Source organism: Lycium ferocissimum, chromosome 5, assembly GCF_029784015.1.
Source record: "Lycium ferocissimum isolate CSIRO_LF1 chromosome 5, AGI_CSIRO_Lferr_CH_V1, whole genome shotgun sequence".
Lineage (NCBI taxonomy): Eukaryota > Viridiplantae > Streptophyta > Magnoliopsida > Solanales > Solanaceae > Lycium > Lycium ferocissimum.
Window position 1 is genome coordinate 26,742,265 of NC_081346.1, and position 14,485 is coordinate 26,756,749.

At 35.7% G+C, this 14,485-nt stretch overlaps 1 protein-coding gene across 1 annotated transcript; it reads right to left on the reverse strand.

Annotated features, from left to right (window-relative positions):
- Positions 1-4,863: 4,863 nt before the first annotated feature.
- On the reverse strand, positions 4,864-12,036 carry LOC132057681 (uncharacterized). The gene is made up of 3 exons (XM_059450298.1): positions 11,534-12,036; positions 10,668-11,088; positions 4,864-4,941 (listed from the first exon to the last, which is right to left on the reverse strand). Exons 1-3 carry the CDS (start codon positions 12,034-12,036, stop codon positions 4,864-4,866), a joined length of 1,002 nt encoding a protein of 333 aa, XP_059306281.1.
- Positions 12,037-14,485: the final 2,449 nt, after the last annotated feature.

Sequence of the window (14,485 nt, forward strand, 5' to 3'; positions counted from 1 at the left end):
ACTAGCCCATCATACTACAATTTTTGAACCCTTTGATATTGCACTATAATTTTTCCCTTATTTCAAGAGAATTCAACAGTTAATATGTAATTAAAAAAACTTGTCATTTTCCTATTTGCACAGATTCAATTGAACCCCTTGGCTCTCGCCTGGTCTTTTATGTATATAAGTGCCTGACTATGTGGGGCAGAAATTTTGTGTGAAAAACTTGATGGTGGAAAAAAAAAACTTGGATGGAATTATTTTTCTCCGAGAAGAGATTTTGTATTATATAACATCCTGACTTGGACAGAAATTGTTCAGCTTCATTAAACTTGAATGTCTTAAGAGGTAAAGACTGTTTTTGAATTGTGGATCGCACTCAAATTCGCTTCATTAATACTGTACCATATGTGTTCAAAGGTGAAAAATAATTAAATTAAGTGATATGCAAACGGGAATAAATAACGACACTTTTCAGTAATATGAGAGAACTCAAAAAGCTCCTAATTAAGTGAGACTGGCACTCGGAAAATCGAAAAGCCACATGACAGCAAAAATGAACCTGGAATATAAATGTAGATGGAAAAGAAAGAGGACAATGAGGAATATGACCAAGGATATGCTGTAAAAAATCAAGCGACACACTTCATAGGCACAAAATCATGCAGCATCTCCAGCTTTCACCAATTTTTTTCGTCATCTCACCAACAAATTAAATTCATGGACAATCCAATAAGGGGAATCTGTTGAATGAAATGATAAAGGAATAAGAAAGTTCCCCATATTCTTAGAAAAAGAAGACATATCCACAGGCCACACTACATAAAAATGGCAGGATATGCCAATTCTCTAGGGGTTTATTCTATCTCTTAAACTGAAAAGGAATGCTCTATGTAAGCTTGGAAGGCTCTGTTGTGATGAAACAGAAGCAGAAAAATGAGAAGAAAAAAAAAGAGTTGGTGAATATAAAATATACTTGAATTTATAAGGGAAACGGTGATAGGGCTACTCTCTATTGGCATGCAGTTATATATGTATAATGAATACTCCACTAATTTATCATATATTTCAGCTGACATGCCAAAGGAGAGCTGCCCTGTTGCTGTCTCTGCTTAATCCTACACACACTTTGACTCTTAATACTATGTGGGGTCCAGAAGGTATTTTTCTACTTTTCTTAAACGTCTACACAGGTTTTAATTTCTCCTTACTTTTGCGGCAAGAATTGTTGTAGAAATTAACCGGTTAATCACGACATCAGATCCTGAGTCTCTTATACTTAAATTCTTGATTGATTTTCTTTTTTCGTATTCCCATAAATCATAACGGTAACTGGACTCCATGTTCAGGTGGAATTATCAAGATCCGCGATCTTCCTACTTCAAAATCGATTACGCTAGTCAATTTGAACAAGGATTTTCGTGTGAGCCTCTACCTATCAATGCGTAGAGGCTGCTCGGACTATAGATGTTAATTTGCGTACTAGCCTTACCTATGGTTGTCTAGTTTTAGTTGATATTCTGGCTATTGCAGCTTTTTACTGTCATCATATTTCTAAAGTACTTCACAAGTTGAGCATATACCTTACCTATGGGTGGCACATGCGCATTGCAAGAAAAGGCCTATTTTGTAAGTATAGTCTAGTCCTACATCTGCATAATCTTTTCCTCCGTGTTAAATCCCAAATGCCCCTCACGTTTCGACTTAGATTCTGGATGTTGGCTCGGTGTTGTCTATACCCAACTGCAGTGGTGTGCGCGCAATGAATATCATACTCGGTCATACAAGCTCGGTGTTACATAATGGCCATACATATATACATACATATACACATAGGAGTACATAAGTAGCATCAACATGATCATCATCAATATATCTTCCTTTAGAGGCCAACTATCGTAGGATGAGATCAACGATATCATGGGAGTATCAAAACTTATGAGCTTTAGCACTTCTAGAAATTGAGGCATCATGGAAGACATGGTGAATTTCATGAATAGGAGTACAACAATGGAATCATGCCGTAAGAAGGAAGGATTAGCCTAACATACATTTATGTCTTCTTAACTAATTAACGTTCACCTCCAAAGCTTGAGAAATCTACATTTAAAAGGATTCATACCAAGGTTAAGTCTTAAAGGCACTCTTAAGTTCAAACTAGAATAATTCATAAGCTAATGAAAATTGGGCAGCATTTCCCCTATTTAATCGACTTCCATCCGATAATAAAACAACTTCCAAAAAACCATACCAACATCCACAATATCATAATCAAATAGTCGTATTTCATTAAGCCTCAAAATTCATTCTCATAATCAATTCATATCAACAACTTCACATCAACTCTTTGTACAATTGAATTTAACACATCCTTGTCATCATTATTATCCTTCATAACAAGATTACACTCATAACATTCTAACAATGGTAACTCAAGTTAATTTACTACCCAAAATATCATTAAATTTATATTTAACCTTCATCTTCCACTTTCTCCCCTTACTCAAGTTATTCAACAACCAAGCTTGCTTAATAACATGGAATAGACATGAAAACTAACCTTTTATCTCATAGGAATGAGCTTTGGACCAAGTCACCAACTTGAGTGAAACCCTAGCTTCAACACTCAAGGAATTCTTGAATCCCACAAACCCTAGTGAGTCTCCCAATACTTGAATATCTTGATTCTTTCGATTAGATCTTTGATTCCTCTTGGGTTTGAGTGGAATATTCTTGTAGGATGGTTCTAGGGCTTTCAAGACTTGGAAAGATGTGTGAAATGAAATAAATTAACAAGAGGTCGTCCATACATATAAAAGAAAAAAGCGGCACGACCCGATTATACGGCCATTTATACGGTCCGTATAAATGGACCGTATAATCCCACCATGGATCCACCCCATTTTGGAAGTATTCTATGGACCATTATATGGGCCGTATAAATTATACGGTCCGTATAAATGGCCGTACAACCCAATTTTTCCAAAACTTATCCTCGTCGATTCGTTCAACCTCCAATCCTTATGGAACCTTATTGGCACTTGCATAACACTTCATTAACCATCTAAGGGCCCTATAGCTCCCCCTCAAGACATTTCTAAACACATTATAGCTCACTTGTCTCGAAACCTTCCCGAATATGTCTTACATTTCCATTTCCTTCGACGAACTTAGTTTCGTTGATTCATGCGACTCTAAAATCTTATGGTACGCGCTTTAAGTTATCAAATTATTTCCTTAATCTCATAAGGAATTCATGTTCACCTTAAGCTCATGTTAGTCTACTCACAACACATCAAGCCAATATCTCCGAGACGTAATAGTTATATCTCGTATTTTCGAGCTCCTACGCCCTTCACAATAGATGGCGCTCTCGGTATTTGGTTCATCCTTTCATGTACCTCCTTTTTTACCCTGACGAGTACCTCATCGAACGTGTCCAGTCATTCTTTTGCACCGTTAGTTTCCCCTCTCTTGACCTGCAGTACTGCAGAGGCTTTTTCTGTGTTTTGGTTGGACGCCGGAGTCCCAGCCCTAGAATGGTTGATCATGGCAGTCATAGCCGTCTCCATTCATTGTATCATCTCATTTTGTGACTTAAGTGTGGCCACAACTTCGTCGTTCATTGGGGAGCCCCTCTTATGAGGAACTCCCCTCCGTACGGATCTCTGTTTTCTTATCCGAGGCCCGGGCCGGATCCTTTCTTTGAACACACGCCTCTGAGGTCCCTCTGACTCTTCCGTACTTGAAATTCCTCCGCTCCACTCTTCACTAGGCTGTCTTCGTGGGACCCCTACTCTACCATTATTTTACTCCCGAGCATACTTATCGGTATATTTAGATACTTGCACTTCCACCATATTCGTCACAGCTCGCGTGTTCTCAAGTTCACGGGAACTGTTACTTACCCTGAAATGTTTGGTTTAGTATCACGATCGCACTCGCTCTTCTACGGGTGAATTCTTGCTATAGATCAGGACGACACCACAACTGTTTATCCCCACAGACGGCGCCAAACTGTTTTTCGGTGAAATCAGGTTTAACCAAAAAATCAGTTAGAGATTTGCTTTTATAGGGTCTAAAGACAAGTGAGACGTATCCAACCCTGGGAACTCTTTTTATGAGCCCGGTCCGGAACAGTTTGGATCATGATAGAGTTTAACAAGCAACAAAGAATGTTTGATAAGATTTAAATAGCTAAAAATGACTAGAAAGTGATGGTTCTATGTATATTTCTTAGAAAATAATAATGGGACTACAAATGGTGAGCTCAAGAGGTTAAAAAAAAGATGTCTCTTCCTTCCGCCGTAAGCTACCTTATATAAGCCAAAGCAAGACTTTTCTACCCTAACTTTCGAGTGATGTGACTTGACTATGGATTAACGTGCTTCCCTGCTGCGGCACACTAATCGAGGCCTGCAGACATGACCTAAGTTGGTGGGGATGGAGTCCGGCTGTATAACACCTTCGGCCTCCTTGATCATCCGGTCATGCGGCCTAGTCCCGGGAGCATGTTTCTCTCAATACAAATGTGTTAATTAATTGTTAGCTCAAACCCCCCAACATCATGTAATCATGGATCCATATCAAACCCCTCAACACAAACAACCAGTATAGCTTGGGTTTTTGGCTTTTGTTTACAACAACATACCCAGTGTAATCCCACAAGTGAGGTCTGGGAAGGGTGATAGGTATGGAGCCTTGCCCCTGCCTTGTGAAGGTAGATAAGTTGTTTTCGAGCTGATGTTTTGTAAGGGGAAAAAAAGACACCGAGCTGATGTGGTAATTTATCGGTTTCTATACCAATTCTTGCCGACAAAAGGAAGGAGAAAAATCAATGTAGACGTCTATGAACAGTAGAAAAAGAATACCTTCTATACATTACAAGTTGTTGAGAGCCAAAGTCTGTGCAGGATCAAGCAGAGACAGTAACAGGGCAGCTCTCCTTTGGCATGTCAGCTGAAATATATGATAAATTAGTGTGAGTTATTATACATATACAACTAGAGTAAATATCTCCAAAGGACACTCAACTATGAAGAATTATGAAGCAAAGTCATTGAACTTTGTTTTGTATCAATAGAGTTACTCAACTTAAAGCTTTTCTCCTAAAAAATAACTCAACCAAAATTTTAATTAAAAAAACTCCACTTTGCCCCTTAACATTTTGGGTTTGGGAAATAATACACCCTTCTCTTTTTGAATGGGATAATAAAGTTCTTTGATCTTAAATCAATGGCTAGAAATGAGTTGAATTATTGCTTATAATTTTAAAATGTCTTGATTGTTATTAATATAAAAAATTATGATTTAACTAATTTGTCTTTTATGGTATATTTTTCATTTAGTTAATTATGACAATCTAGGCAATTACAAAAAAAAAAAAAAAAAAAAAAAAAAAAAAAGGTTTAGGCTAGCAAAAAATATTTCATTATAATTGATCGTCAACTGTAGGCTGGATGAGTCCCAAATGCTTTTGAGCTTAAGTTTGTGTTGACATCTTTCATAAGCTCAATCAATATTGTTCACTGTTAAAGAAATCAATCTGCGATACAATAAAGAAAAGAATGAGATAGTTGGTGTGAGATCCATCATTTGGCTGTATCTAGTTAGCAATGTCTAGAACTTGTCAAACAATTCAGATAGTATTGTAATACCCCGATTGTCAAAGTTAATTAAAGGCCAAAGTCATAAGCGTCCCCTAAACTTGTCCTCAGATTTCTCATGGCCACCTCAATAAAGCCTTGTACCTATTGAACACTTTAACTATTCAAAAATGTTCCTATTAGACACAAAATGCTGACATGAAAAAAATCGTGTTGTTCACTCTCTTTAAGCGCGTTCCGGCCACTGATCCCTCTATTAGACAAGTTGTCTTCCTCAACAGTTCCGGCCACTGATCCCTCCCCATCCATCCCCTGCAACTAATCTTTCTCATCCCCCTCATCTACTTTCCCTCTCTATCGAATTCTTCTTTTTTTTTTTTTTTTTTTTTTTTGTTGAATTTCTTTGTATTTGTTCATCAGAAACAAGTAATCAGATCTAGATCTCAAAAGAATTCCGGTGAAGCTCCATTTTTTCGGACAAGATTGATTCGACTTAATTATTTTTTGGGTGAAAGTCCGTTATTGCTCCTTGTAACTATGGGAGATTGGATGGAGAAAATAGTTACAGGTTGGGAAGAAGGTGAAATAGGGGTGGCAACGGGTGGAAGTTGCGTCGGCGCCAGTGGAGAGAGGAGTGGTGTTCGACAGAGAAGAGAAAGAAAGAGTAAGGGGAGGGGGAGGGGGTGTGTGTATTTGGGTTAATTAAAAAAAAAGTAATTTTTTTTCTTGAAATTTCTTTTTTAATTAGTTAAATAGGTTTTAAATAGTTTTACTTTTTTCTTCTTCTTATAATTTATTTCTTAATAATTTTTTTACCCAAATGCCACATGTCATTATTTAATTCGTCACTTTGCCATATCACCGGCGAGTGTACTACATGCATTTTATACATTTTACCATGTCAGCATTTTGTGTCTAATAGGAACATTTTTGAATAGTTAAAGGTTTCAATAGGTACAAGGCTTGATTGAGGTAGCCATGCGGAACCTGAGGACGAGTTTAGGGGGCCACTTATGACTTTGGCTTTAATTAAATAAAAAATATACCATAAAGAAAAATTAGTTAAATCAGTATAATTTTTTATATTAATAGCAATCAAGACATTTTAAATATATATGCAATAATTCAACTCATGTCTAGCCAATGATTTAAGATCAAAGTAGTTTATTATCCCATTCATTAAGTGACGGGTATTATTTCCCAAACCCCAAATGTTAAGGGGGCAAAGTGGAGTTTTTTAATGACAAATTTGGTTGAGTGAATTTTATAAGAGAAAAGCCGTAAGTTGAGTGACTTCATTTTATACAAAACAAAATTTAGTGACTTTGCTACATAATTCCTTATAGTTAAGTGTCTTTTTAAGATATTTACTAGTCTATATAACTACATGCCAATAGAGAGTAGCCCTGTCACTAGTTTCCCTTATTGTCATTCACCAGCTCTTTTCCTTTTCCCTATTTTTCTGATTCCGGTTCATCACAGCATAGTTTTCCCTGATTTTCTAAAGCATTCATTCTCAGCTTGAGCGATGGTATAAACCCCTGGAGAATTGGCATATCCTATGGATTTTTTGTGCTAGCTGTGGCCTGTGTTGCTTTTTCTTGGGGGTCAAAAAATAGGGGTAACTTTCTTATCCCTTTACAAATACAGTTTGTGAAAGCTCCTTTAATACATATGTTCATTAGATTCCCAATTGCCTTGTCCCTAAGAAGTATGTGTGCCCACTTGACTCTTGAGATCGAGTTGTGACTAAGGAGGCAAATTAAGGACCTTCAAACAGCATATCCTCCGTCATATTCCTTAGTTTCCTCTTCTTCTTTTTTCCATCTACATTAAACTTCTGTTAGGTTTAACTTTTTTCTTTCTTTTCTTTTTTCAGATCGGGTATGGTCCTTACTGCAATTATGGAAATGAAAGGCGAGAGTATTTGGCCTTCAACGCTCTAGCATGGCCGTGATCAACCCCCTAGTGAAACTGTAATCAACCAACCATGACGACAGTGTAAAGGCCATCCTTACACAGGCACTCCATCACGCAAGGATGATGTAGGAGGCGGGCCTCTAACACTGTCCCAAAAATCATCGGTGCAACGTGGATCTACACAGGGGCTGATCTAGGATTTCTATAACATGGTTGCACCACGAATTAAGAGAAAAAAGGAAGTATTGAGTGTGAAATGATCCCTGTCTATGTAAAACTTTAGCATTCAATTAACCAAGTGCACCATTTAACCTTTTTGGAGCATGGTGCCAACAGATAATATTAGATAAATTATTAAAAAAAAACATGTACATAAAATACCTTGTTTGGCACAGAAGCCATGGGTTTCGAAAGACAAAAATACGCCCCGGACGTACGTACTCATTGACCATCTGCCCATGCCAGACTAGCTTAGACCTATTGGTTGGCCTGTAGACTAAGCACGTCATATGACCGGTCCAGCGTGAACATGCAGAGGATGTTGGAGTGTTCAATTGACAAAATGAAGACAAGTTGAAGTGCCTGCTTATACACACCAAAAGTTGGAGGACATACTTGTCAGCTCAGGCCTAGTTTGAGGGCATGTTTATGTATTATGCCAAAGTATTTTCAAACTATATATTGAAATTCCAAGATACTCATGTTATGAGTCCGACCAAAATGACGTTGGTTATTTTTTAAGATAAATATATTTTGGGACCAATCTATTCCCAAAATTTATTTAATTCATTTCATTTGCTAATACCCTTATTTTTCAAGTCTCTTTCTCTAAGGAATTTTCTATTATCACAATTTTTAGTAAGTTTAAAATTTATTGTAGTTATCTTTTCTTGAAAAAAAGTACTACACCATTTAGTTGTGTATTATGCTGAGTTATGTTGTATATGCGTTTTTTTGTTTACGAATTTTCACGCTAAAAAATAACGAAAGTTTAAGCGTGCTAAAACGTCATTATTAAAATTCTACTGGGGTGTTCATGGGTCGGTTTTGGGTTAAAACCAAAACTAAACCAACCTAGTCGGTTTTTAAAATTATTAAAACCAAACCAAACCAAATATAATACATATTCATCGGTTTGGTTGTAGTCGGTTTGATTCGATTTGGGTCGTTTTTTCGGTTTGTAGGAAAATAAATGGTATTTCTCTCTTTCATGTTTGTTTTTTTCCTACAATTACGATAGAACTTTCTATCATTTTCCAACTTATAATTCATTATCACCCATTTATTGTGGTAGCTATAGTTTTCTTGGATTATGGAGAAAATATCTTAGGATTTATAAGTTTTAATTAAGTGAATAAAGTTTATAAGAAATATAAAAAATAAATCTAGGTAAATCTCATAGTTGTTTCTTTGAATAAATGAGTTTGAATTCATGGATTTCTTTTTAAAAATCGGCTTAAGGTATAAAGTTCATTAGCCTATTAGAGATACATAAAATTTTGCTTAAGAAGTATACAAATTATTTAAAAGTATTTATAAAAATTAATACATTGTACGTATGTAATAATAAAAAGTATGAATATAATTTGTCGGTTCGGTTTGGTTTTTTCTTTGGTTTGCTCGAGGTAAAACTAAAACCAAACCAAATACTGTCGGTTTTTAAAAACTTAAAACCAAACCAAACCAAACCAAATCCAACCCAAATAAATATCGGTTTATTTAATCGGTTTGGTTCGGTTTCCGGTTTGGATCGGTTTTTAACTAAACATGTGTAACAAAATAACTAAAACAATGTAGTTAAATAAAAAATTGCACAAATTAAGTTATAACTACAATTAAAATGATTTTAATAATATAAACTACATAATTAACAACTAAATTAAAAATTAGGAACTACTTAAAACTAAAAAATGTAATTAACAATTATTAAACAAGTTTGAGCTAATTAACCAATAAAAAAGAAACAAAATTGAAGCAGCAGAATTGGAAACACGAAAAGAGAATCTGAAGCATGAGCAAAACGGAAGAAAAAACAAGATGATATCCGAAATTATATCGTAGTAGTAATAAATACTAGAGATGCTTACTATTATTATTTAGTACATAATATAATTGAAAATTCTTTAATGATCCTGATAAGGATCCAAACTCAAACAGCTAGAATGATAAATTAACAAATGGTTTTTGGGACAATTTTCTGGTTTTATATAAAAATAACAAAATGGATCTCAAATACAAGTATAAGAAATGCTGAATTTAAACAAACTATTAATGTAGATAGAACTCCATAGCTGTTGGTTATCTATAGAAGAACAAGAAGTTTAGACTTGGGAAAAAAGAAACAGAAATTGGATGAGAGAAAAGAAGAGAAGAGAGGAAATGAGAAAATGACCTGCAATTCGTTATCCTCTCTCTCCTGTCCAAGTTGGAATATAACAACCAACTAGCTGATGTGTCTAAATCGTGGCCTTCCGAGCTCATTTAATGGTAATGCATCTCCACCGTTGATTTGAAAGTTAGGTACTCTACTTCCAGTGGCGGGCCCGTGATTTCGGTAACGGGTAAATATAAAAAAAATAGAGTGGACAAAAACATTCAAATGAGGTAGAGGTATGTATGCGCATGCACTTAAGACAAGGGACAAGCAATTCAAATCAATACAAAAAAAATAAAAGAAACAACGGAAGCGAATAGGTCATGATAGAGCAATCTAAAAAGATGTATGCAGTTCACCAAGTTGTATTATATTTTCACATAACAAACTCCATCAAGGACTAAAAAAGTAAAAATGACATACCATTCTAGTAAAGCTTGGCGAGCAACAAACTCTTTCCTTCCTTGTTTGTCCATCAAATAGGATGCCCCATCGTAGTTGAAGCAAACTGGCCTTTGGGGGCACGATCATTAGTTGGAGCCTTTTCCTAGTTGAGAGTAGTCCGAGAATTGTTAAAGTTTCTCCACTTCCAAACAAGTGCCTATAGAAAGTTACTGTAGAATTCCAAATTCTTGACCATAAGATTGATAGTAGCACCAAAATAAAGTTTGATTAATTAAAATATATTATTACAATTGTATTCTACGAGTTTTCATTTTTTTGAAACCTATTCATAATACTCTCATCGAAACGGTCTTAAATATTTTTTTTTCTACATAAGGCACCATACAACCACTCATGAAGTCGTCATCCATTCGATTTCGCAATTCACTCTTTTTATCAACTTCATCGCCGAAAAGCTCTTTCAACCGTAGCGGTGGCGACCGGTAGGAGCAATAAAATTTTACAAGGCGAAACACAAGGGGATAATTTAAATGTTTCTTTGCCTTATCTAGCTCTTTAGAAAGATCACCAAGTCCTTTCAGGTTGGAGAACCTTTCATCAACATCACGGACATCAACAATATAAGTCTCAAGCTGATTTTTAAGAGTAACCATTATATCTTCACCAAAATCATCAGGATATAATTCAGCCATTCTCAATATTTTATTGATGTCAAAACTAGAAAATGAGTCAACTGGATTCAAGCAAGCAACTCCAATAAGCAAATCCGTTCTCTCCTCATTAAAACGATCATTTGAAGTTCTTGAAGTTGCCAATCAATAATCTTAAAAAATATATCGACATGATAGTGATGCGAGAAAGTATGCTCCGCTACTTTACGTCGAGATCTTCCAAAATTAATATAGAACTCATCAAAATTAGGTATCAAAATATCATACTTGACACAAAATGCGGACACATTCTCGATAAAGTTGATCCCATCCTTCTCTCTCTCGCATCTTGCAATCGTTTCTTCGCCACTTTAACAAGTAACATCGCATTTGCAATATCTTGTTCTTTCTTTTTGTAAGGATTCATTAAGCTCATTTGTAATCGCCAAAATATCTCTCATTAAGTGCAATATGAAAGCAATTTCAAATGTTTGACAAACTCTAAGATATCCTGTTGCCTTACAACTATCTTCAACACATTCGGAATCAACAACAATAGTATCAAGAACATCAGTAATAGAGCCAAACATACTAACGAAGTTCTTAAATGATTTGTAGTGTGAACCCCAACGCGTATCACAGCTCTAGCAAGACCAAGCTTTCGATTCAAGCCCTTACCGCTTTCAACCTCGCCCATATCTAGTGCCTCTTGAACTTTTTCTGCTTGAGATTCTCGAAGTTCATCCATGCGTTTAAAAGAACCTCCCACTACATTTAAGACATTAGAAACCAACAATACAAGTTCTCCAACCGGAAGACATTTTTTAGATACCCCGACAAGAGTCAATTGAAGTTGATGAGCAAAACAATGAATCGCATGAGCTGATCTACTTTCCTGTTGAATTAAAATTTTAAGGCCACTTAGACGCCCTTGCATATTGCTTGCTCCATCATAGCATTGTCCACGTATATTAGATAAACTCAAAGAATGTTGAGCAAGGTAGTTAACAATTGCTTCTTTTAAACATAGAGCACTAGTATTACGAACATGAACAATCCCAATAAAGCGTTCCACCACAGCATCCCCATCTATCAACATATCGCAAAACAATTGCCATTTGCTCCTTACGTGACACATCACAAGATTCGTCAACTAGCAATGAGAAATAGTCACCATTTAGGTCCTCCATAATAGCTTTAATTGTTTCCAACTTACACGCAAAGTGATAATATCTTTTGAATTTTATGAGAAGTCACTGATTGTTTTTGGAGCCTTCTTCAACACAAGATCACTAATTTTATCACACCGCTTCGCATACCATGAAAGAATTTCAAGAAAGTTACCTTTGTTTAATGATGATTCATCTTCACGATGTCCACGAAATGCCAATCCTTGATTCAAGAGAAGTCTCACCACCTCAATTGAAGCCTTTAAACGAATTTTGTGCTCAAGTTTAGCTTTATTAGGCTTTACAAATGCAACTTGAATTGTTGTTCTTGTCGCATTAGATCTTCACACTTCTTCTTTGCCTGGTTGTGATCATCGTTCAACTCACCAACGTGCGTATCTAATCTTTTCTTTTTGTGCCAACTCTTGAACCCTATACTTGAAAATGCTTCTCTCCACCTTGATGAATGCTTTCATCTTTAAATAAATAACAACACAAACAATAAGCAAGCATTCTTCTACCACACTATACTCCAACCAATCATGGTATTTTTTTATACCATTTACGATTAAAACGACGTTTATATCCGTAAAAATCTGTTTGAGGAAACCTAGGAAGTCGAGGTTGACGAGGACCCCTTTGGATATATGCTCATCTAATCTCATCACGTTCATCCGATGATAGTGTAATGGGTATTCTTTTATTTGGATCCGCCTGCAGAGAATCCAAATCTACCTTGCTTTTGTTTTTTAGTAGAATGATGATTTTCTTCTAACGGTTCAAGTTTTCTTCCACACGAGGAACATTTTGAGCGGATGAACTTGGTGGGAAACTGGACGATACCATAGAGAAATATCTCTTCATTGGACTTTGAAACCGGATTACAAAATTAAAATTTAATTAGAAGTTAGAACAATAATATAACGAGAATAGAGAGGCAGCAACAAAAAAGCTAAGACATAGGAAAAAGGTTCATTATCATTAACTCTTCCATTCTATTATAGAGTTTTATTGAATCGAGAGAAAAAATGGCATCATGCTTGAGAACTATTTTATTATGAAAACTTTGTTTTCATTCTACCTATTCCTTCCATTACATGCTTATATTTAGCATCCAAAATCCCAAAATCAATTTTCTTCAATTTTAAGTGGTAGGGTTTTTCTCAAGTGAAGAAATAAAAAAAAATGTACAATAATTTTTATTTATATGGAAGTACATAGTAAAGGACAAAGAGGCGAACTTAATCGATGCTTGGTGTTGTGTTGATGCAAGAGCTGAACTTGATGATGAATTTTGCTTCAGCTGAGACTTGAGACTTGAGAGAGACGAGTGGGGAGTTTGAAATTGGGCATTTCACTTTTCAGCACCCTTTTAGATTGGGAATTGGGTTCTTTTTGTATTTTAATTATATTATATTAGAAATTGGAAAAAAAAAAAAAGGAAAAGGGAGTAAGGGACGAAGGTTGTTGTGCTCATGACTTATAATATTACTTGTACTTGTGTGGTCAGTGGTTATGACATAATATTATTACTTGTGTGGTCAAATTAGCACAGTAGGTAATGACTTATAATATTACTTGTACTTGTGTGGTGAAATTTTAATTTTAAATGACTAGAAGGAAAAAAGATGGCTGATTTGTTGTAGATGGGTTTCGAACTCGCGACCATCCGTAAACTTTTGAACCCACTTGCCACTGCAATGAGCATTGCAGCTTGGGTAAAGTGAGTCAAATATTAAATATATCATTCTATTTTTCAAAAATTGAATAAATATACATATATATACACTGTATTTTTGACATGTGTGTCTCGGTTCATAGAACCACTTGAGACTCATGGGTCCGTCCTGCCTACTTCGCAAACCCATTGCGATATCGAAACCCCACAACAACATTTTATTGTACGAATTTTGCTACTAATCAAGATCATTACAAACTCCACTGCTGTAAACAATCCTTGACCTCAAGGATTACTATCAAAGTCAGGGAACTTAGCTTTAAGGAATTGATGGTCCTCCCACGTAGCATCTTTAGGAGGCAAGGTTGACCATTGAACCAATACTCTAGTCAGTGCAATATTGTTCCTCCTGATCATTTGTCTTTGAAGTATAGCAACTGGTTTCACCAAGAACTATCCATCATCACCAGTGTTTGGCAGAATAGTTTGAACCACAACTCTATCTCCCACCTTCTTTTTTAGCAATGACACATGGAACATAGGATGAACTTTACTCTCAGTAGGCAAATCCAAACGATAAGCAACATCACCAATTCTTGCTAACAGCCTATAGGGACCATAATACTTGGAACTTAACTTCAAATTTCTCCTCAAAGCAACGGAAGATTGTCTATATGGTTGTAACTTTAAGTAAGCCATAT

Bases quoted from the DNA above. Each gene is read 5' to 3' on its own strand.
- LOC132057681 (XM_059450298.1), bottom strand. From the start codon at position 12,036: ATGTTGATAGATGGGGATGCTGTGGTGGAACGCTTTATTGGGATTGTT. The intron at 11,089-11,533 runs GTTAGTATGTTT...GGCAACTTCAAG, and splicing joins ACAAATCATTTAAGAACTTC to AACTTCAAATGATCGTTTTA. The intron at 4,942-10,667 runs GTGCCTTATGTA...CATATATTTCAG, and splicing joins ACTTCATGAGTGGTTGTATG to CTGACATGCCAAAGGAGAGC.